Consider the following 23,413-nt stretch of genomic DNA (forward strand, 5'->3'; position numbering starts at 1 on the left):
ATCTCTTTTTCGTCTTGCTTCGGTTTCGGTTCCGACGGTATCTTGCCGTGTTTGGGTTCTTCGCCGTCGCCACACGCAAGCAAGCACACAAGCACGCACACCATGCACGCACACGCCACCACGGACGCCCGCACGCCTAGCAATCCGATTTTTCTCACAATGTTGTAAAATAATTTGGGATGCTGAATGGAACGAAAAAATAAAGACATGTTTTCGTGCGATCGCAGTACCCGACGCCTGGATGGCGATGCCTACGACACGTCAAAATACAGAACCCTGGGGCTTTCCAATATGGCTATTTGGCGTGTTTGGAATTTGGGAAGAAAACTACTAAATCCTGTCACAAACGCAGAAGTTACGACGTTCGAGGAAGCAGCATTACGACGGAATTGAGCGCGCCTTCATTTTTGACGCGAAAAAACACACACACACACTGCGTATCAGCATCCTGCTGCTAGGTATGCTGCAGCAGCACAATAATAACAACGCACGGTGCGTGCGGAACACAACACAACACAACGCACACTCGATTTTGCACCGCGCGTAGCACGGCGGAATACACACCGACGCCACTGTGGCAGGGAAGGAATTCCTTTATTGAGCACTAACTTTTTCGCGGGGTTTCACAAGTTTCTTTCAAGTTCTTTTTTCCTCCGACGCGGAGGTGGCTTTGCAGCAGCTACCTCTTCTTCGGTTCTGTTCCAGACAACAACTGAGCTGCGGTGGTGTTTGAGTAGTGTTGGCAGTATCGTCCCGATCGGGTTTGGAAGACTTGAAGATTCGATCCCTAGACGGATTCCAAAGATTTGAATCCCATCTGACGGATTCCAATGATTCGAATCCCATCTGGCGGATTCAAAAAAGTTGATTAGATTGGGATTCGAATCCGATTTGATTTGGGTGGGATTCGTTTCAGATTTGATTTGTTTGGGACCCGATTTGATTCGGTTCTGACTTGCTTCCAATCTATTTTTATTTGATATGACTCGAACTAGTCGATCTAGAAACAATGTGATTAAATTCAGTTTACTCGACTCGGGCGCTGGTTAGAATGGATTGGACATAGATTAAGGTTTTTGCACGATGTAGCATAGGTTAGAAAAACATTCATGGACCTATTTTTAACAAAGAAATACTGTAGAACGGATACGAATACGGAGTGACAATTATTCAGACCAGCACCTGATATACATTTTTATCGCATTTTGAATAAAACTACCACTCTACAATGATAATCTTCTTAGACAATGTTAAGGCTGATTTGCACGTCGGCAAGTGTAAGTGGCAAGTAAGCAGGCAAGTGGCAAGTAGCCGTTCGCACTGCAGGCAAGTACTTGCCGGTAACTTGATCACTCACACAAGTACACAATAACGAATAAATTTTATTTTACCATTATTTCATCATCAATAAATGAAAAGATCGATCAACGATACGATCAAATAATATTTCTTGAACATTAGTCGAAAATTATCCTAAACAAATCACGAAAATGAAACAGTTTTTGTTTGACATCTTGTATTTACACGAGTTGTCAACCAATACATCCAGCTACTTGCCCGAAAAATAGACTCGGTTCTATTCCAGTGGCAAGTAGCAACTTGCCACTTGCCACTTGCTAGGTCCTGATTCGCACGGGGTAGGTACGCGGCAACTTGCCACTTGCACTTGCCACTTGCCGACGTGCGAATCAGCCTTTACAAAAAAAAAAGCTGTGCCCACTTTTCAATGCCTGCGAAGCACATGATTTCCTTGTGTTAGAAGATTTTTATGATCAACAGAACTGCTAATAACGGTGAAGATCACATCTAAAATGTGTGGCATGTTTTTATTGTGGAAAAAGACCGTCACTGAATGGTTTACATCGTCTCGCAACTGTTTGATGGATTGGGATTCGGATTTGGGGATTCGATTTACCCAACACTAGAACAAAGCTGCAGCGCGCCAAACTGGCATCAACAAGACTCAAACACCTTGGTCCCAACATAAAATACCGACTGAAATAGCTAATTTGTTAGGTCTTTTAATGACGCGCAACATTTAGCATAAAGTGTCTGAGTAGCAAAAAACTCGAAACATTTACGAAAATCCAAATGAGCCGTCCCAAGGCTATTAAATCGAAGCTGCACAAGGTTGGGTCGTCCCACCTTTTTGACGTCTCTTTACCTCGACCTCGTTAAATTGTTCCAAAGTTCGACATATGCATTACTCCGTTCGAATCGTCAGTTATTGTTCGTGGGTAGAGTATTGTTCTTTTAACTTTCATTTTAGTAACCATTGTTCAATTTTATTACAGCGTACTCTTTTCTCAGATTAACCGTATCCTAGTGTTTAACATGCGAGATATTTAATTAGGCAAAAAAAAATATATCTCTCTTTGAACAACGTGACTAAATGATTTCTACTGCTCCGTTTTATTGATACCGTATGGCTGTTTTACTTCTATTGAATATAATGTGTCTTCAGAAAGATTGTCGGAGACACCTTAAATACCACTCTTTTCACGAATCCATTCACGGACAGAGGCAACGCGCGCATTCACACCCGGATAACCCGGTCGGGCACAGCCGGAGGCCCACGAGACCACTCCCACCTGCAGCCCGTCCACCACGAGCGGACCGCCCGAATCGCCCTGGCACGAGTCGTGTCCACCGGTGACGAACCCGGCGCAAATCATACGCTCCGTAATCGGTCCAAAGCCCTGGTACGCCACGCCACAATCACTACGCGAAACGATCGGAACATCCGTCGACCGCAGTACCCGGTTCGACTGGAGGGAGCTTAGTGTGACTCCCCAGCCGGTCACGGTGGATCGGGTGCCCGGAGCCGGTTCCGGTGCGCCCGCTGGCTCCAGCTCGATCGTCATGATCCGTTCGTCGTCCAGCTCCAGCGGCTCGGCGAGCTTCAGCAGCGCAATGTCGGAATCGTTCGAGCCATCGTCCCAGTCCGGGTGCATGATCGATTCCTCGATCTGGCGGATCGAGCCACCGCGTGCCTTCAGCGTCGAACCGGCTCGCACCGACAGCTGGTCGATTGTTGTACCGTCGACGCAGTGCGCCGCCGTTAGGATCCATTCGGCCGAAATGATAGAACCACCGCACGCATGACGGTTGTTGTGCATCAGCGAAATCTGGAACGGCGCCTCAGTGATATCGATCGGGATGCCACCAACGATGCGCGGACGGAACCGGGTACGTGCCGACTCAACTACGAAGGGAAAATGGCAGAAGAACGATAGACTTGCCAAACCAACTGGACAACGTGATGGAGAACATACCTGCTGTAGCAGCGAGCAGCAAACCCAAAAGCAGTAGGCATTGGACTTTCATCGTCTACTTGGTATTGATGATTTAAGATTTCTCTCTTTTAGGCACAACTAATTCTTCTATGCGGCTCTTTGATAACGGACTGCATGTCGGAAACTACCAAACAGACCATTATATAGCTCCGCCCTGGTCAATCCCTCTCAACAGCTTATCGTTCGACGAGGGTCCATGCGTGGAGCCACTTGAACGGGTCTAGCGCCCAAAGGAAGCCACACTAATCCTGGCCAACTTAAGGCAAATCACATTGATTGGAAAAGATTTGCGCGTGCGGCACAACACTGTGCGCAATTGGTGCTCCTGAAGTGCCCGGATTGTGCAATGCCGCTTCCGGACGGCACCCCGTGAGAATGGAACACATGAAGGCATCCTATATAATGCAACATTCTACTCATGCCGTATCTTTCCGATAAAAAATTGGTTGTAGGTTTCAAGAAAGTGAATTGCTAGGGTAGATTAAAACGATCTTGTTCGCGGTAAATTCGTTCGATTTAAATTTATAATTACAATTGTCGCCAAAAAGTGTTTGCATCTTGACCTGATTTTAAATAGCTGAGCATTTTTTTATCATACAGATACTCAACTAAGCATCTTTTAACGTCTCAATGTTTCGTTAAAATCCAACTTTGCCCTGATCTCGCTTTTTTACTATTCATAAATAATAAAATGCTGGTATGAAATGTGTACAATAACAATAAACTTGTTAATGAAAAGAACAGATAAATGTTCCCGTAATTCAATTTAAAAAATCAACAACCACAAGTTTGATCACACTTTAGCATCTTCTTTCTAAATACTTCAACAACGTTAGTTTAATAGTATCAAAACTCAGATTTATTGGGACTTATAATTCATATCAACAGCGTATCAAAGGGTTTGCTATTTTAGTGTTACATTCGATGTAGGCGTTTTTACATGAGTTTACAAGATATTGAAAAGTTTTTCGTTTATCTAACGTTTAGATTTTATCGATCCGTGGCCAATTTTGAACAGCAAGAAAAATTACAAAATTTGGCGCAAGAGTATTTCGTGCAAAATTGGTGAGAAAAACATTGATATTCGAAGGATAAACTAAGTAGATCAGTAAGTTTGGTAAATTTAGAACGTAAACGTAAAGACATATTCCCAGCCAGTGCAAACATAAACGAAAAAAAAATACAAAATACGAAACAGGAAGTACTATCCTTGGCGTAATATGGCGCCGAACACGCGCACTGGGAAATTGCGCCTTATTTTTGCATCCATCCCGTACGTACGCGAATGCGATGTGTTGGTGTTGAAGGCGAAAAGGGACACGCCGTTTTTTCCATCGCAAACGTAACGACGCGGACTAGGACCAATGCATATTTTATTAGGGTCTGCTTTTCCCTTTTGCCAAAAGCTCTCTCACCCACAGACATTAGTAAATCGAGAGAAAATTTCTTCGTCGTTTGTAGGGGAGGCTTTACTTAGCACGGGACAATCCTAATGCTTGCCGGCATTTGTGCTGCTTCCTATGTTGGCCAGCACGCCAACGCCCATAACGCACACATGCAAGCATGGTTGGGGACTAAGACAAACAATAGTGGAAGGGGCCGCAGCATGAACCAATTCTACCGTAGACCACAGTTGGATGTTTTTACGCACAATTCGCACTACGGCGTTCGCTGTCCCTTCCAATAATTTCTTCGCCGCCGAAACACGCCCTTTGGGAGCTTCGGGCGCAAGGACCAAAGCCGCGGATAACGACGTGTGTATCGATTATTCGGACTTAGGATCTATTTATAAACAAATTGCCCTAGATACGACCAGCGGAACCGCGTCACATCCGCCCTTTTCGCTACCAGGCGCCAAGGCCGCTGCAAAGGCTAAGAACAGCGTTCGAGGAAATGGGGGGGCGGAATTGAATTTTCCATTCTGTGTGTGTGTGCACACATCCCTTAGGAAAGAAAGTGACGAGTACACCCGTGCATGTTAATCTTTTCCGGCCGTACAACAATGGACCGGCGCACTTCAAGGCAGCGCCAGAAAAAAGGGCGCGAAATTGCACGTGAACAGGAAAATCCGGGGGATACTGGTGTTTATAGGGAAAGCATGGTATGGCGGCACCAGCAGGTAAGCGCTGCACACACATTCCAAAGTGTCGTGTGTACCTTTGACAAAATGGTTTGATTTTCATCAATGGTCAGGAAAAAAAACCCTACGCGGTTACATTAATTAAATATCTTTAAAAAATAACTCTATGACATGTTCAGCGATCGTACGGCATCTGGGTGACATGATCTTTCTTTCCATCTCCACCAGTGATTTTTGGACATGATGACCAGGTGTGACCAAAACGATGCATCCTATTTTTATGCAGTTTTCTAGAGGCCATTTCCGGCAGGAACTTTCATATCCCCTTCGAGCTGATTGTCAAAGCAACACAACAAAAAACCTCCTTTGTAAATTTGCTGTAAAAGATCAACTGAAGAACTAAAGTAATGCCTCCCTTTATCCATTTACAGCACATTCATTAATGTCGAACATGTTGAATTAAAGTATAACACTGAACGGTTTGTTCCAAAAATTACAAGGAATGTTACCATTGCAAATGCTTTCTAAAGAAAGTGATTAGCGTCCTTGAATTTTGTATGTAAAATAATTTAAATTAGTCCATTTGCACATGTAAGGCTATGCGGTGATATACCCTCTATAGTTTTCAAATATTATCGGGGCATTAGTACAAATACATGCCAACAGTACGGAGCTCGCAGTCCGTTTTCAATCCAGGTCACGGAGTATATTTCATTTCTTAAGGCTAGGCAAACATAAACAACTCTTCGCTGAGATCGACGCTACAATGAACACAGCGTTTCGTTTTCCTTGGCTTCCGCGACGTATCCGGAAGAGCGTGATCAAAATAATAATTATTTTAAAGATAAACGAAAGTAGACATGGTACGGAATAAGATTCAAAGTAAAGCAAAGGAAGATCAACTCCTAATCAACACTAGAAGTCACCGAAACAACATAATTCAACCGATCAATTCATCCGTTCATAAAAAAGGGAGTTTCATAAAAGCTGATTTTTTTTTAATTTAGAAAAAATAAAATAAATCTTTGATAAGCAAAATAAACAGAAGTTAAATTCAGTCTTCTGTTCACATAAGGCCCCATTTAAAAGGGTTATATTGTTTATATGGATATTCTTGTTGTTTTCGATAACCAAAGAAGTGATTTCCCATCAAATTCTGGGTCGTACATTTTGAAAGAGTGGCAGAGAAAAAAAAACGAAAAAAAATGTTTATGATAAATGAAATGTTAATGTCAATAGAATTATTAGTATTGCCGGGGGAATGTATAACGTCAACATAGACTGTATCTCGCAACCGAGAGAAGTTATGTGTACAGTAAGCCCCACTTCTCTTCTTCCACTTGAACGAACTAATGTTCGTTATTGTTAGTTGTTTGATTTCTTGCTCTTCTGAGTGTTTGTTTCTTATAAATCAAAATGAATCGAGTTGAAAAATGAAAAAAAAAAAACAATTGCGAACCTTAGAAATATGGGATGGAAGAAAGAAGTATTGTGATTGAAATTAGAGATAAAACAGTTTGTCGCACAGCGTTTCGGATGGCTGCCGTTTGACCGATTGACCCACGAGATATGCCAATTTATGTGCGTACTGTGGGAGAGAAAGGGAAGATGCATCATCAGTAAAAGGGCGCCGCGTTGAAGGGCGTTAGGGCCGGTAACCTACCTGACAGCAGGCCGGTACGCGAACGGTACCGGGCCAGTTGTAGTACATATAGCACATTTTGTACGCCAGCCGCTGGAGAATATCCGGGGAGAACGCTGAATCGTCGCGCAGAACCACGAAGTGGGTCGGCGAAACCGTACCCTGCCGGACGGACTGGGACACGAGGAAAAAGTCAAACAGATAGCGGCGTGTGACCGTGTGATCCAGCACCGTACCGGGCGGCGGGTTTCCGATCCCGTCCGCCCCGTTCATGCTGAACAAACGCGTGATGATCCGTTTCTGCACGATGATGAACGTTATCTTCGGCTGGTAGCCGGGTTTGACCATCTCGCAGGCGGATAACAGCTGCGGCAGCTCGTACTCCTCGCACATCCGTATCTGCGAGTCGGACACGCCGTCGCGGAAGATGATCACACGCTGCGGCAGGCTGCAGTTGCGCCCCCGGTACGCGTTCAGCGTCTTCTCGAACGATGCGCACAGCCCGTTCATGAACTCCTCCTTGCAGGACTGGATGGTGGCGCGCGAGTACCACTGCGTGAAGTCGGGATTGAGCGAGCCGACGAACGCGGCCACCGACGCGTTCTGGCGCTTCGCCTCGTGGTACGTGTCGATGCCGCAGATCATTGTGTCGCTCAGCGGAATGTTGACGCCCCACAGCGAACCGCCGAGCTTACAGTTCATCTGCAGGATAATCTTGAGCACGATCGAGCGGACCTTCTTGTCGTTCATGAGGGTGCGCGCATTGATCACCTGCGACGGCACTGGTAGCTCCGAGCAGCACAAGCGCTTCACGGCAGCGTATCGATCTTCGCGCGCAGTCGGAAAGATGATCACCACGATCTGCGTTTCCGGGCGGACGCGCGAACGCAACAGCTGTACGTACTGCTGCGTCGAGTCCTGCTGGATCACCTCCCGCTGCGGGGCGCTAATGCTGATGCCGACTAGCCGACAGTTTCGATTCACGCAGTCCATGAACGAGGTCGCGACCCGGGTGTCCCGGCTCGTGTGCACCAACATCCAGTTGCTGATGTTGACCACCTTGAGCATGTGGTTGTTGGTGATCTGCGTATTGAAATCGGCCATCTGGCCCGCGTTGGTGGTCGCGTCATTGCCGAAGCGGATGGTTTCGGTCGGGAGCGTGCGACCGACCACGGGGCGTATCTGCGTCTTCAGTTCGAGCCCCCAGGAGGCAAGCAGTGTGCGGGCCTTTTCGTTCGAGTTGACGTTCTTGCAGAACTGCTCCATCGAAGCCATTCGCTGGTTGGGCGTGACGCGTGTGTACGTCGCAATGTCCCGCATGACCTACAACGAGAATGAGGGGAAATTTTTTCTATTCAAATATATCCTCTTTTCAACCTATGAAACTGTGTTATTGGTATATTATATTAGTATTTTGTTGTAGTAGGCTATAAAAAGTCGCACAATGGATTGTATTTCATAGTACAACGTATTTCAAATGCATTTAAATTATCTCAAATTTTCAATAAATCAGATACATAATTTCAAGTGCCTGAGCTAAGTGACATTAGAGACAAATATCACAACGCAAAGTCAAAAACCCACCTTAAAGTCGCTGCGCATCTCATCCGTCAATCCTGTCAGGTAACAAATTTCCGGCACCAGGCAAACGAGCATCTGTTCCGGTTGCTCTTTGCCAGCGACACGACGCTCGGTTCTGTGCAGCAGAAGCGGCTGCTTGTGATCCACAATATCGATTCCATACTGCCGTTTGTAGTACTCGATGTAGGTTATCTCACGATCGCCGTACTTAAACGTCGACAGCGGGTTCGTGTCAAAGCAAACATCGTCGATTCGGTAGGTTTTCTTGTTGTACCGCGTAAATACCACCACGCCGAGCAATGATTTGAGTAAGTTCTCACGGAACTGATTCGGGGAGGCAAGTGCGGTCATCTTAATGTGATCGTAAACGGTGGTTTGCATCAGCACACGGTGCGTAATGTCGAGGTTTAACATCAGCCCGCCCTCGAACTCGTTCACTGCCGTCACGTAGCCTGGCCACACCTCGAGCTTGTGCTGCGGCACGATGCGTGCCTGCGTCGGGTCAAAGTTCTTCCGACCGATCTCGGTCAGCTGCAGGATGCCCATGATGCGCCGGAACAGCTTGTTGTAGAACATGACGTTATCGCTCATTCGCTTTTGTGCGCGGAACGTAACCGTCAGTCGCACGGGCGAACCCTCCAGTGGGCGCTTCATGTCGATCACGATGAGCTTCTGCGGGAGTGCCTGCGGCATCAATAGCATCGTTCCGTCGAAGGTGTGTGTCTTGCCGAAGATATGTACATTTTCCTCCAGACATTTGTAGCGCTCCTTCTTCGATTCAAGCACCGGATCGAAGTCGACCGTGTACAGGAACATGCCGCGGTTCGGTTCGCAACGCAGTTCCATGAAGTTGCACAACAGCTTCGTCGAGGTTCCGGTCGTGCCAGTGCGTACGACCGGTTCCGTTGGCAGGTCCTTCGGAAGCTCCACCGCCGACGGAGTAGGCTTCGGTTCCGGTTTTCCGGGCGGATCGTTTTGCTTAAGCGAAGCTGTTTGCAGCTGAGCGGTAACTTCTGCCGTCGCATCTTTCGACCCCTGCGGCTCAGACCGGTCCATTATCATTTGCACGAACCGTGCGCGGCCAACAACGGTTGTTTTTTGGCACGGTTGTTCCTGCACGATACCACTATTCTGCTGTCGCTCGTGCAACCGATCCAGAAGCATTGCCCTTCCGCGGCCATGACTTACCCCGGCCGAGCTGTGCGACGACTGAGTGGGCTGTGTATTCGGTGTGGATCCGGTCTGATAGCCAGAATCTGCCTGATCACTAACGCTTTCGGCCGTTTCCGCCCGGTGCATTAGCGAACGGAGAAAATTGAGTCGCGAAGTCATGCTGGAATACTAGCTGGAATAAAATATTGCGCTGAAAATAACTCAACTTTCGTTCTATTTCTCATGAACGCACAACTTCCTTGAACTGAGCAGTTTTACATGCGTAATTTTGTGTGCGTTTTTCCTCGATGACATCTGTCACCATCAACAAGCTTAAACACATGAAGAAATACTCTGCGTTTGTCGCGCGGATGACATCTGCATTACCATGCGTTTACACGGCCTTGCGACATATCTGCGACCGGGTTTTGTGCGACCGATTTGTGGAAGTGTCAAAGTAATCAAAAGTAGCCCAAGTCGGCCATCTTGCATGTCAAAAGTGTCGCAGAAACTCCCGCCGGCACCGGGTCGCGGCGTTGGATGATCTGGCAAACGTTTTCGTCGCAACTTTCTGCGACATTACAAAAAGACCGTTACTCGGGGTCCACACTGCAGCGCGACGTCCCGTTTCAAAAGTAGCCCAGTTTCGGCAGAACAATCGCGCAAGCCAAGCGCGACAGAGGTAGGGGAGTATGTGGAAATATGTATCACATTGGGGCGCAAACTCGGCTAAATTTTTTTGTTGAATTTTGAGGTAGTAATGGATGATATTTGTTTAGCTACGTATTTTATGCACCCTGAGTGAGTTTGGCGCTTCTACATTTGAAATTCACTGAGAAAACAAACTTAAACAAACAATGACGATATTTTGGCCCGCCGTAGGAAGTATATACAGTCGACTCTCGATAATTCGAAGTTGGAGGGACCCAGAAAAAGTTCGATTTATCGAGAGTTCGAATTATCAAGAGTGGTAGGAAATAAGCAGCTACGGTTGCTGAGTTATGAACTGGAAATAAGTATGCGTGTATTGATTTATGCTATGCCTTTACCCACCGTTTTCGCTAACTGTTTTTTCTTCACTTTTCCTTGTGAACCTTCCCACAAAGCATGTGTGCCCCAAATATGTCCGTCTGCCCGTCTACACCATGTAGTCTAATTCGGACGAAAATCTTCGTCCCTGTTCAACAGAGTGTTATAGGGCACCCGCAATGTGACGCGTTCTATTACGTTTCAACTTGCTCAGAACTTCGAATTGTTGCGAGTTGAGTGGATACAGCTTCGAACTACCGCGTGAAGAGAGCAACCTAGCTTTGAATTTTTCTTCGAATTATCGAGTGTACCAAATCGTATTGTTTTTATTCGAAATAGTGAGAGTTTTCCAAGGGACTACTGATATACTTCGAATTATCGAGAGTTTCGAATTATCGAACGTTTGAATTATCGAGAGTCGACTGTATTTCCATATCATCTCCTACTTGTTGAAGAGCAGTTTGTTTACGTTTCGGCACCCGAAAAAACTTTGGTAAAAATATCAATCAAAACGGAGTTTGATAACTGAATTACATTTGTGAAGCCTAAAAATAAGTAGTACAACGAAAAATCCGATGTTTCGTGAAGAATATTGCTCGTTTTGTTCGCGTTTGTGATTCGGTTTGTTTACGTTTTGTCCAGCTATCGGTTTGTTTACGTTTCGAATTGACATTTGACATAAGCTAGCGCGACGTCGCGTTTTTCGCTGTTTCTACACTAGCGCGATTTGTGCAACATTTTTTTTTGTATGGAGTTCGGCCGCCTGTCAGGTGACGTCGCGTTTCGTGGCGGGACGTCGCGCTGTAGTGTGGACCCCGTGTATAAAGAAGTCCCGCGAATAGAAATGCTTAGCAGGATGGAGACGCCCGGTCAGCTGAATTGATAGTCGATGTATTGAATTGATAGTCGTCTATTTTTTAGACAAACATGTATTTTTTATCAACAAATTTATATGCATATCGCGTCATCTCATTATGTACTGATGACTCTTCTGGAATGCAACGGGAACATGTTTTTTGCCTCTTGTGCCTACGGTGATAGATAGCGTCTTGCGGTCTTTAACAAACTCAAAGTGCGTTTTATAACGTAGCTTTTATAGCCTTGTCACACTGATCACCAATGGTGGAATTGGTAAAGCCACTGTACTGTCAAACGAGTGGGCCGTTAGTGAAATGAGCTTGCTCAATAGACTAGTTTAACCAGTCCAGTGACTTTGCCAAGCCACAATTGGTGATCAGTGTGATAAGACCATTAAAGTTTCACGGAAATTCTCTCAGATTCTTCCTTCTACTCGTAAATGTTTCTACACGTTATGTTAACACTCGCTAGATGCGTACGTCGCTCAAGCTGCTGTACCAAGATTACAATATCAATTAATGCGATAACCATTTCAACTGACAACGTTATAATAAACATGATCGCGTTATAAACTCAACTGATGCTGCTGGAATATCATGTGCTGCAGTGAGAAATAATGCTGCTACTGTTACGATATGATCTGCAAAACCTTGCATTTTATTTTAGTGTTTGACGATTTTAGTCCACAGAAAGTGTTTCAGTACAATTTTTAGTACATTTACAGATCTTGCCCGACGCGACGGTTGGATTTAGCAGGCAGAGCGTGCCAGACGGACAATCGCCGTTGTTGATGGCACACGGACTATAGAATACGGGGCACACGTTGGTCACAGCTGTGATCAATTTCATGTTTCTCGTCGCATCCAACAACGTTAAAGGGTTTTGACGTACGCCATGATGGCTAATACTTTCGATGACACTATGAAATGATAATAAAAAAATAAAAGTAGATCAGTTGTTGCAAGAATAATTTCGAAAAATACTCACTTTTCTTGCGTCCAATAAAACATTTCATCCGACACGGTTAAGCGACGATTATTGGTCAGGTTGTCGACGATTGTGCGGATCCGCTTGCTGCGAGGTTCTTTACAGTCAATTCTATTGTTGGTGTCAGCATAGCAAACTTCTCCAGTGGCCATGAAAACCTTGATATCTGTGTACCAGTCGTTTATTTTAGTCAGCTTTGACAAAGCTTCTGGTTCAGACCCATCGAGATGGTACGACGCGATCGCGTTAGCTCCACGCAATCTGTACAGCTTTCCTTGCAATGGGTCAATGGCGATGCCATAAGTTTGAGCTGCATTAAAGTACACCGTTGTCCGCAAGTCCGCGTCATCCAAACTCGCTACCTCAATTGTGTCCTTTCTACTGTCAAACCAATAAAGACGACGCGAGATCTGGTCTACTGAAACAAACATTGGATATTCGAGATCCTTCGAAATGAAAATTTTCTTATCCGTCCCATCGTACTTGGCGCTGAAAATCGATTTAACGGAATAATCGGCCCAGTAGAGGCGGCCTTCAACACAATCATAATCCAGGTTATACAACCAGTTTCCCTCACTTATGCTGAAAGGTGGTTCTCCATTCGTTGGCACTCGAAAGATGCTGCCGTTTTGTGTAGTAGCAAGTAGAAACCCAGAGACAGAACGATTCGCAGCATTGCATTCAGTGTCTTTTGCAATCGCACCATCCATACAAGGTTCTAATGTTTTTAACCACTGTGTCCTGTTTGTGTTCCGCAAAATCCATGTGTGGTATTTGGTAACGTCTGTAAACACCATAGGCTTGAAACCATCGCATGTCGAAGGAGTGGCATTAGGTCTCATTGTGTTCAACGACACTATTCCACGTAAATGCCATGTCCCATTTACGTTGAAATACATGCCTTCTCCACCATCCATGTTGCAAACATTATTTCGAATACTTTCACCCGCACAGTACTTATGACCTGTTAAGCGGTTTCCGGTCGTTGCATTATCGTCATCCAGGCATAGTTGTGAATCAATTACGGTTAAGTTGGTTTCTCGAAGTTTACCAGATGGCTCACCGTCTTTGTTCCAACTGAATCCAAGTACGGTTCCGTTGAAACCAACAAGTTGATCTTATTCACTTTCTGTATTCCAAAAAGTTGTGGGTCGTACGGAGTTAGTTATATTCATATCAGTAGATAATTTCAGAATTCCAATATCGTTTGCAAAGCTAGAGTGATTATAACCAGGATGCAATAAAATTTGAGCCACGTATAATAATTGTGTATCGTCGGTGATTCCATCCACATAATCACTTCCAACGCGTACAGATAATTCATTTTGGCGCATAACGCGAAAACCCTTAGTAGTATTATAGTAAAAACAATGAGCAGCTGAAATTGAAACAAGAATAGAAACATAAGACTCGTTCAGTCTGGCTTAGTCTACAAAAAATAATTACCAGTAATTACAGTGTTCTCGTCAACGATGGTACCTCCGCACAAATAGCCAGTATTCTTTATCAGCGTACTATATATGGCGACATGCCACGGCCATTTCCTTTGTTTTCCTTCACCTTGACGAATAGGTTTAATAGGTTTGGATTGTATAATTGTTGACAGGTCCGGTACGACATCGGGTTGCGAATTAGTGCTTCTGCAGATTGTACCTAGTTGGGAACGTGGGTTGGGAAGGCAGATTGTGTTTTCTGCACAACCACCATTTTTTATGGCACATGGGCTGTAGAACATCGGGCAGACATCGGCCACTGGGGTTACCAAGAAGCTTTTATATTCCGTTGTATGATTCGGTTTTAATACAGGTTTTTGACGTGTCCCCTCCAGGCTAACACTTTCGATCGTGTCACTATGAAATGGAAAGAACAATTTACAGAAATTCATCATCAATATATACAAATCAGAGTAATACTAACCTGCCGTAGTTCGACCAAAAAACATTCTCATCAGTTGCGGCTAAATAATAAGCGTCGGAAACATTGGTGACAATCGTGCGGATCCGCTTACTACGACTATCCATACAGTCTATTGTGGATGTGTTTCCGTCAACGTAACAGATTTCTCCAGTGGTGATTGAAACTGTTATGCCTTTGATCCCTGTGGTTGCTGACAACAGCTCTGGTTCTGATCCATCGAGATTGGACCATCCGATCCCGCGTCCTCCAAGCGTTCTGTATAGTTTACCTTGCAGCGGATCAACAGCGATTCTATCATTACCATCAACATTGATCATCACCGTTGTCCGCAAATCCGGAATGTCCAAACTGGCAACCTCGACAGTTCTCTTTTCACGATCAACCCAATATAGACGACGTGAGATCCAGTCCACTGCCAAATTTAATGGATCGAGTCCCTTCGTGATAAAGGGTTTTTTATCCGTCCCATCGTACTTCGCACTGAAAATAGATTGTGTTTCACGTTCGCTCCAGTAGAGACGGCCCTCTAGACAGTCTTTATCGAGCCGGGAAATATTTTGTTGGACCAGGACTTCACGACCGTTGAACGCTGTATCATCATTTAAGGAAAAGTGCCAGATGCTCATTGCATTTTCCTCAGTTTCTAGTACCCACAGCAAGAAACCATGTTCAAAACGAGTCGCAGCGTTGCATTCAGTATATTTTTCAATCGTACCGTCTTTGCACGGCTTCTGATCCTTTAGCCACGTTGTCGTGTTTGTATACCGCGAAATCCATTTTCGATATTTGGTAACGTCTGTAAACACCGTAGGCTTGGAACTGTCACATAGAGTTGCATTCGTGTTCGGTCTTATTGGGCTGAATGACACTAATCCTCGCAAGAACCAGTTGCCACTGACGTTAAAGAACATTCCTCCTCCGCTATCACCGTTGCAAGGACTGACATTGTCTTTTCCACCAGCACAGAACATTTGAGGTGTTAGGTATTTTTCGTACGTCTCTTTATCATACGCAAGGCACATTTGTGTGTCCAATATAGGTATCGTTGCTTCTTGAAGTGTATCAGATAGTGTATCATCTTCGTCCAAACCGAATCCAATCAAGGTTCCTTGCGATCCAAATATTTGATTTTCATCACTATCAACATTCCAAATAGACACTGGACGTACGAAGTTCGTGATGTTAATATCAGACGTTAACTTGAGAATTGCAATATCGTTTGCGTAATTTGAGTCGTTATACTCAGGATGGACAATCATGTTTGCCATCTCGAATTCTTGTTGGCCTTTAGTGGATGCATCTCTATATTTACGGCCACCGTACACTTGTAGCTCATATTTTCTTCTTACATTATCACCGTTAACAACACAATGAGCGGCTGAAAATTGAAACAGTTATGAAATATGAGATTGGTGTGTTCTTGAATGTCAATCGTAAGCAGGCAATCAAAGTCGGGCGCTCAAAAATCGGACAATCGTTTTGCTTTGAATTTATTAAAGTTCATCCTTGGATTTGGAAACGACACGAAGCTTCACAGTTTTTTCTATCCTCCTCTGCACGAATATCCAAAAAATTGCTAGAAAATTGGTAATATGAAGAAATAATGGGAAACGAGTGAAACCAGTTTTTATTTTGAATTAGGCATTCAATGTCGGACACCATGCAAATGACAAAGAAATTAGTTTTTTTATTACACATTTGTTTGCGTTGAAATTGTCATGCGTTGTTGTTTATTATTGCTTTTTCTGAATTTCTGTTTGAAATAATTGCTTTTTCTGAAATTATTTTAAACAAATATTTAAACAAAAAAAAATATGTTTCCATTCTTCCTTCAGTTTCTTCCCATTATTTCCACAGATAAAGCATTTTCACTAATCATTCCTGCATATTAGTACCAAGAAAACCTATCGTTATCAGATTTAGAGAAGAAGAAAAGAAAATTTAGAGATTGTCCGATTTTTATGTGCCTGGCTTTGACTGCCTGCAACTATACATTTGCCACTATATATTTATGATTCACCAGTGATGATTGTGTTGTTGTCAACGAAAGTTCCTCCACAAACTCCTTCTCCGATTAACAACGTGGCATGCCATGGCCATTTCCCCTGTTCTGCATCCACGCCGTTATGAATGAGCGGAGCAATATCATTATCGCCTTGAATTTCAAACACACAGGCACACAGTGTCAGGAAGACAACCAAAATATGCCTCCAAGAGGCAGGAGTGTTTAGCAATTTGCGATTTCTGCATGATGATGTTTTAAAACGCGACATTTTTCCCAATGTTCACACTCTTCACTGGCACTAAACAGGGATCTGCACAAGTTGAAGTCAGAGCTATGACTGATGCAGCTTTGATCTTTAGCTTCATATAACACCACCACACTTGCCAGCGAACAATGTTCTTCCCATGTTTCCATTGCCATCTTGGGTGAAAAAAAGAATTTCGTGGCCATTTCGGGATGCTTAACTGCCAAAACAGGTTTCACAGGTTGGATTACTGCTGAATCAATATTTGTTGCTCATTTGGAGTACATAATCTGCTCTCAAAATGTTGTGGTGTTTGATGGAGTGGTGAAGGAGGGGAGGAGGGAATATACGTGGTTCCGTTTGAATGTTGTATAAAACCGCCTATTCACCTTCATATAGAATTTATTGGTTGAATATAAAGTATCCAATAACCTGATTGGTTATTGGAACAGGAAAACCACATGCATTTAAGTTTCTTGATTTTAAGAAGCAGCAACAACATATTTTATGTCATATATTATATCGCTGGCGGATGTCGTATGAATATTTCTAGTCATTCTGGAAATGTTATTCGACAGTTGGTTATCAACAAAGGTTTTAAAATAACGGGGAATTAATAAAAAACGATATTCATTTATGCGGTAAATTCATTGCTGCATTCTGCATCGGTAGCTCGTCTTATGTTTAGAAATTGTTTGTCTGAATAGTCTGAATTGAACAACACTTAGATAAAAAGAATGAACAGAACATCATGAGTTATGAACATTAATTATTGAACTTGATTAAATGTACTGTTTTAGGGGCCTTCAACTTAACTGCTTAAGATCCCTAGAATGTTTCATGCGCCTCTGTTTACGAAACAAACAATCAGGATCCACAATAATCCAACATCGAAAACTGTTTGCACAAATGAAAGTAATGAAGTAACATTAAACGTCATGAACACTGCATTAATTCACCAATATTTTTCTTGAGTGTTTAATTTTGACCACCAGCAACAGCAGGTGCTTTCTTGAACTTTATTCAGAAAAGAGTAAATAAAATATGGATGTCTTTAAATAATTTATGCCGGATCCTTTAGCCTTTACAGGCTTATGTTCTATTTGGTTGGTGTTATGTGTCGAGAATTTCAAAATCGTGCTGTTTTGCTCTCTGTGGAAGGAATTTGGTAAATGGAATTGATGAGGCTGCGGGCGAACTGGTCAAACCAGTTTCATCAGCATAGTGAAAAGTGTTTCTGGCCATTCCAACAATCAAAGATTGCTTTGAATTGAACTTGGGAATACATTTCTAATCTAACGAGTTTGAAGAGCTTTCAATTTAGCGAATAAGTTTGTGAATGCAGAAAATTTGTTATGTCGGCTAGATAAAGATTGGCTAGGTTTTCCAGCATGGGTAAGGGTATCTTGTGTCATTTTTGTCTGAAACCCATGTAAAGAGCAGCTGAAGGAAGAAAAATCAATCGCCGCCAGTATTTCATTTTATTGAAGAAAAGAATCCATGAACTGCCGGATGTAATCCCTTAAAATCGGTTTATGCTCATCCGAACTCCAGAATCAAACGAGACCGAATTCTTTACGGATGTGCGTGGTTTTTTATCCACGAAATAGTGTTGCTATTTCAGTATCTTTAATTACGGCGCTTTCGACTGAAATACCTGAACGTTTGTCGTGGGGATAACATATTCTATTTTCAACGGTGAAATCTTTCAACCAAATCATTTTCATTTAATGATAGTCTGAATTCTCAATAGTTTGTTGTGTACGCAATTTTTGATAACTGTATCTGATTTACGTCCGAACATTGTCTTCATATACATTTGATTCTTGTATTGTTTTCAAAAGGTGGCAATAACTTACCCTTTGCATGTATTGTTCTTCTTTTCGCTTGAATAGAATACAGTATCTTTCGAACAATACTGAAAATTCAATTAAAAATAAACTTTTTTTTATTTCGCATTGAATCGGTTTAGGTTCTTAGTCTGGATTCTAATCAGTTGCATAAAGAAAATTATTTTCAATCGTTTATGTTTTTGTTCGCTTGTGAAGCGTGTTATATAATCACTTGCAAAGCATGTTATTTTAATTACACTCTCGCACGGCTTACCACAGATGTGCTCCGTTTTATGTACACATGTTTTATACAGCACTTTTCCAGTTCCGAGGCATTGATTTGATTGATCGCAGGATGAAGCAAACAGTCGGGCTAGAGAGTAGGAAGCAAACCCCCAGATTCCTACAGAGGTTCGAGCTAACGCTTACCGAGTTCAAATTTGTTCTAATGTTTCCACTTTCTTCCCTTTAAAACAAAGATCTGATACACGGGCGATCTTCTCTCTATTCTTATTTCTCTCTCTATTTTGCTTTCGTTATGAATAAAATGATAAAATTTGTAAAACATAAAAATAAACACTACAACAATACATGGATTGGAACAAACGAAACGAAGCGGGATACTAAAACAAACACTCCCAACCCGTGCGAGGGCGAATTGCATTTACATCGTTCACAACATCCACTCGCAGGACACACATTGGCGGAAAGAACATCAAAAAAGGAACACAGACCACATTCACTCGAATCGCATGCATACACATTTCGCACAGGATGGGCAGGAGGAGAATGGATACGGAGATGGGGACACACGAAGGGCGACAGAAGGAAGAAAGCGAAGAGAAAGGGAGGAAGGAGAAGCCATGCTCGGATGGCTTAGAAATCGTCATCCCATCCGGACAGATCATCCGGCGGTGGACCGTCGGGATCGGCCGGATAGTCATCGAAGTTGGCCGTATCGACGACACTCTGCACCTTCGGCAGGATCGGCGGCGGTAGCGAACGATTCCGCAAACCTTCCCAGTAGAAGCCATCGAACCACCTGTTTCGAGGGAAGAAAGGGAGCGCGATAAGAACGTGCCAGGAAGCCAGAACTGCATAGGAGACATACTTGTGCTTTTGAATTTCACTGATTCCACCACGCTGGTACCCGAGTCGTTCGGTCGGATTGTCACGGCACAGCTTCTTGATCAGCGCGCTGGCGTTGCGGGTGATGTTGCGCGGGAACTCGATCGCATCGATACCCTTCAGGATGATGTTGTACGTGCGCATCGGATCGGCTCCGGTGAACGGTGGCGTTCCTGTGGGAAGGGGTTCCGGTTAGAACGATCGTTGAAGCGTTGGGAAATGTATGGTTTACCCGTCAGCAGCTCAAACATGAGCACCCCGAGCGACCAGTAGTCGGCACTGATGTCATGGCCCCGATTGAGAATAACTTCCGGCGCGACGTACTCCGGCGTACCGCAGAATGTCCACGTTTTGCGACCTATTCGGTGGAGAGAAGAAGGAAAACGGATGATCAAAGCTATCCTACAACGGCAAGCGACCCTTTTGCCCTCCTCCTACCCGATTGCAGTTTCTTGGCGAACCCAAAGTCAACCAACTTCACGTAACCGGACACGTCCAGCAGGAGATTTTCCGGCTTCAGATCGCGGTAGATGATGTTGCGCGAGTGCAGATAGTCGAACGCCTCCACGACGCAGGCGGTATAGAATCGCGTGGTGCCGTCATCGAAGTGGCCACGGTCGCGCAAGATCGTCCACAGCTCTCCGCCGAGGCAACTCTCCATCAGCATGTACAGGTACTTGCGGTCCTTGAACGTTTTGTACAGCTTCACGATGAAGTCGCAGTTCGCCTCGCTCATGATCTCCTTCTCCGACATAATGTGCTGCTGCTGACGCGTCTCGACGATCTGTGCCTTCTTCATCTGCTTCAGCGCGAACGAGCGCCCTTTGTCCTGTGCCAGCTGGACCAGCTCGACGCGCCCGAACCCGCCGACTCCGAGCGTCGAGATGACGCGCAGATCGGACAGCTTCACTTCCCGGAACTCTTCGTAGATCCTAGCGAGAAAAGGGAAGAATCCCACACAAATTAGTCAATCCGTTCGGTGTCTAGGACCCCATGCCACTTACTTCTTCCGCTCGCTGACTCCTTCATCGTTGTAGCGGTTTCGGATCTCGTCCAGGTTCGAGATCAGCTGATTGAACGTGTCCCGATCTATCACCAGACAGGTGACGCCCTCCGGCGAGTCGCAAATGATGTTGGCCGTGCGTAGATCATCCCTAAAATGGATGGTACAAACGTTAGTCTCAAAATCTATCCGGTTAGCGACTAGCCCGCGCTGATTTCCTTACCCTTGCAGAGCCTTTTCGCCGAAGAAGTCGCCCTTTCCGAGGGTTCGGATGAACTTCTCCTCCTGCGTGTCCGGCTGGCGTATCGTCACGCGCACCTGACCCTTGGAGATGATGAAGAACGTGTCACCGCGGGCGCCCTGGCGGATGATATAGTCGCCCTTCTGGTAGTAGCACTCCTCTAGCACGTCCGATATCTTGCACAGCGTATCCTCCGGGAGGTTTTTGAAGATCGGCACGCTGGAAGGTAACAAGAAGAGATAAATTAGTTCGATAAATATCGGTATGGGCAAAAGAGATTTAGAGCTAGCTCTAGAGTTAATAACTTCAACATCATAGATAAAAAGGAAATACATATTGGACTAAAAGTCTCATTGCTCATCCCAAATTCCCAATGAACCCAATTCCGAACGTTGATTCGAACTCAAACAGTAAATGAGTTGGAAGAATGAAGGAGTAATTCGAATGCCTAAGTGGCACTCCTTTTCCAGGGACTAAGAACTCGATAAAATGTGGACTGAATTTGGATCCAATTTTGGGATTTGAGCCCCTTTTTTGTGGGGATACTTCTATTTGAGGCTTGAACCTCTGTTAGGTATTCTAACCCCTACTTAGAGCCTAAATCTCCGTGGCGACCAATTACTTATTTGGCGTGATTTTAATCATCATAATTGTTCAGTCTGCTCCAAAACAGAAGTAGTTTTACCTTCACTTATTCCAATATACAAAAACTATTCTCTTATTTTAAGATAATAATTTGAAAAGAACTTTCTTTATACTTGTCTTTATGGGGCAACTATAATAAACTTTTCTAAGTTAGCTCCGGAAGACGAAGGCCAAAGAACTTGCAAACTACGGTAAGGGACAAGAACTCATCAACAAAATGTTCTGCCATCTCCAATGAAAGACGTCCCATCTGAAGGGAGGCGGGCGACGCCAGGCGGTATACTAACTATTGTTTGAACGCGCGAAACCTTGAACAACATTGTGTAAACACCTATTGGTCGGACGGTCAGTTGAAAAACCAATAGGTTCATCTGGACGTGGACGGTAAACCACGCTTCGAAGCCACAATGGAAGCGCAAGGAAAAAAAAACCACAACTGATCTCCGGTGGAGACCATCGTCACAATGGCCGGATGGAACCGGAGGCCTCGGGTAAACATTTTTGGGAGGCATAAGTCAGTCAAGGGTAATGCCCTAAACCGTAACCACCGGCGAGGTCGATGGCATGATGAGGCGGATTTTGACGGACACTTTTGGGCAACACGGGGAAGTTGGAGGAAGCGGGAAGGTCATAAATGCACGGTGAGTGAGACGATGTGCAAGAGATATGATGGATTGATTATTCACTTCACGACTGAAAGTGACGAGCGGCAAGAAACAGTCAAGACGAAATTTTGAACGTTCTGTATTGCGTTTAATATTCCATGCGAGAATCGTGTGTCTTCTTTTAATGACAGTCTATGTAGGTCATTATGCCGCAAACAGTTTCTTCTGGAAAGGTTGTGTTAAAACAAGTGACTAGTTTCATATTTCATTTAGTGTTTCACTTAATTTACATTTTGTTTCATTTAGTTATTCTGAATAAGGTTGATCACCTATTTTTTTATGTAAGTAACAATATTTACGTTGCAATAATATAGAGAAAAAATCATACCACACAAATGACTTCCAATTATGCAACATGCAAACATACAGTTTATATGAAACCCCAAACCGATATAAGAACTCTCCAGCAGATAAGGGGCCTTTTAGAATCCAATATTAAAGCGATCAAATGTAATGTCGTCACGAATGACTTTACATTGTCTCGGGCATGACGCAATTTTGCATAGAATGAAAATGGCTCGAGATAAAAAGGCCATCGCTAAAAATTATATCACCCTTATGCCTGGGCTCACGCCATCCGTTACCGGCGTTGTGTGCATCTGTTTTTCCACATTACGCGATGAAAGTTCACAGTTGCCGAGTGCCGACACCGCAACTGCTGTGCATAATTTATGCAAGATGCATTCACATATAAGCCATACCGGTGGCGGCACGATGACAGCAGACCTCACTGAGTTTTATGGTTCTCTCCTTTGTGCAGCGGCATTGATTTCGATTTCTTCAATTCTTTCTTTTCTCTCGCCTTGCATACCCTGGAGGGGTGCAAGATGCAATATGATTTAATTGAAAACTCATAAACCGCGGGAAAGCGGGAAAAGACAAAAAATGGCAACAGAGAAAAAACGCCCGGAGGTGGTAGGGGAAAATTGTGGAAAATCTATTAACTAATCAATTCGATCCAAGGGAGGATAGCGGGAACGAGAGTGAAACGAAAAGGCCTACTGCATCAGAAGCCAATCCCTTCTCTTTCCAACTCAGGGAGACAAAAACCTCAACTCAAGAAGTAATTCGTTAATTAATGTGCAGCCACTGGAATGAATGAGTTGAA

At 44.1% G+C, this 23,413-nt stretch overlaps 3 protein-coding genes across 3 annotated transcripts in view; all 3 read right to left on the bottom strand.

The window, feature by feature from the left end:
* Positions 1–2,483: 2,483 nt before the first annotated feature.
* Positions 2,484–3,327, bottom strand: LOC131293363 (trypsin-1-like). Its single transcript, XM_058321442.1, has 2 exons — positions 3,276–3,327; positions 2,484–3,205 (listed from the first exon to the last, which is right to left on the bottom strand). The coding sequence occupies exons 1-2, from the start codon at positions 3,325–3,327 to the stop codon at positions 2,484–2,486; spliced, it is 774 nt and encodes a 257-aa protein (XP_058177425.1).
* A 3,410-nt stretch (positions 3,328–6,737) lies between these two features.
* On the bottom strand, positions 6,738–9,931 carry LOC131293364 (protein argonaute-3). Its single transcript, XM_058321443.1, has 3 exons — positions 8,603–9,931; positions 7,040–8,341; positions 6,738–6,964 (listed from the first exon to the last, which is right to left on the bottom strand). Exons 1-3 carry the CDS (start codon positions 9,929–9,931, stop codon positions 6,878–6,880), a joined length of 2,718 nt encoding a protein of 905 aa, XP_058177426.1. The 3' UTR covers positions 6,738–6,877.
* Positions 9,932–19,119: 9,188 nt separating this feature from the next.
* Positions 19,120–23,413, bottom strand: part of LOC131282835 (cGMP-dependent protein kinase, isozyme 2 forms cD5/T2) — a 35,324-nt gene continuing 31,030 nt past the window's right edge. The window contains exons 3-8 of the mRNA XM_058312376.1: positions 20,978–21,214; positions 20,756–20,905; positions 20,190–20,683; positions 19,984–20,109; positions 19,735–19,924; positions 19,120–19,665 (exon numbers count right to left, since the gene is read on the bottom strand). Of these exons, the coding sequence (XP_058168359.1) occupies positions 19,500–19,665; positions 19,735–19,924; positions 19,984–20,109; positions 20,190–20,683; positions 20,756–20,905; positions 20,978–21,214 (1,363 nt within the window). The 3' untranslated portion in view covers positions 19,120–19,499. The remainder of the gene's footprint in view (positions 19,666–19,734; positions 19,925–19,983; positions 20,110–20,189; positions 20,684–20,755; positions 20,906–20,977; positions 21,215–23,413) is intronic.

The sequence above is a fragment of the Anopheles ziemanni genome, chromosome 2, assembly GCF_943734765.1.
Source record: "Anopheles ziemanni chromosome 2, idAnoZiCoDA_A2_x.2, whole genome shotgun sequence".
In the NCBI taxonomy this organism is placed as follows: domain Eukaryota; kingdom Metazoa; phylum Arthropoda; class Insecta; order Diptera; family Culicidae; genus Anopheles; species Anopheles ziemanni.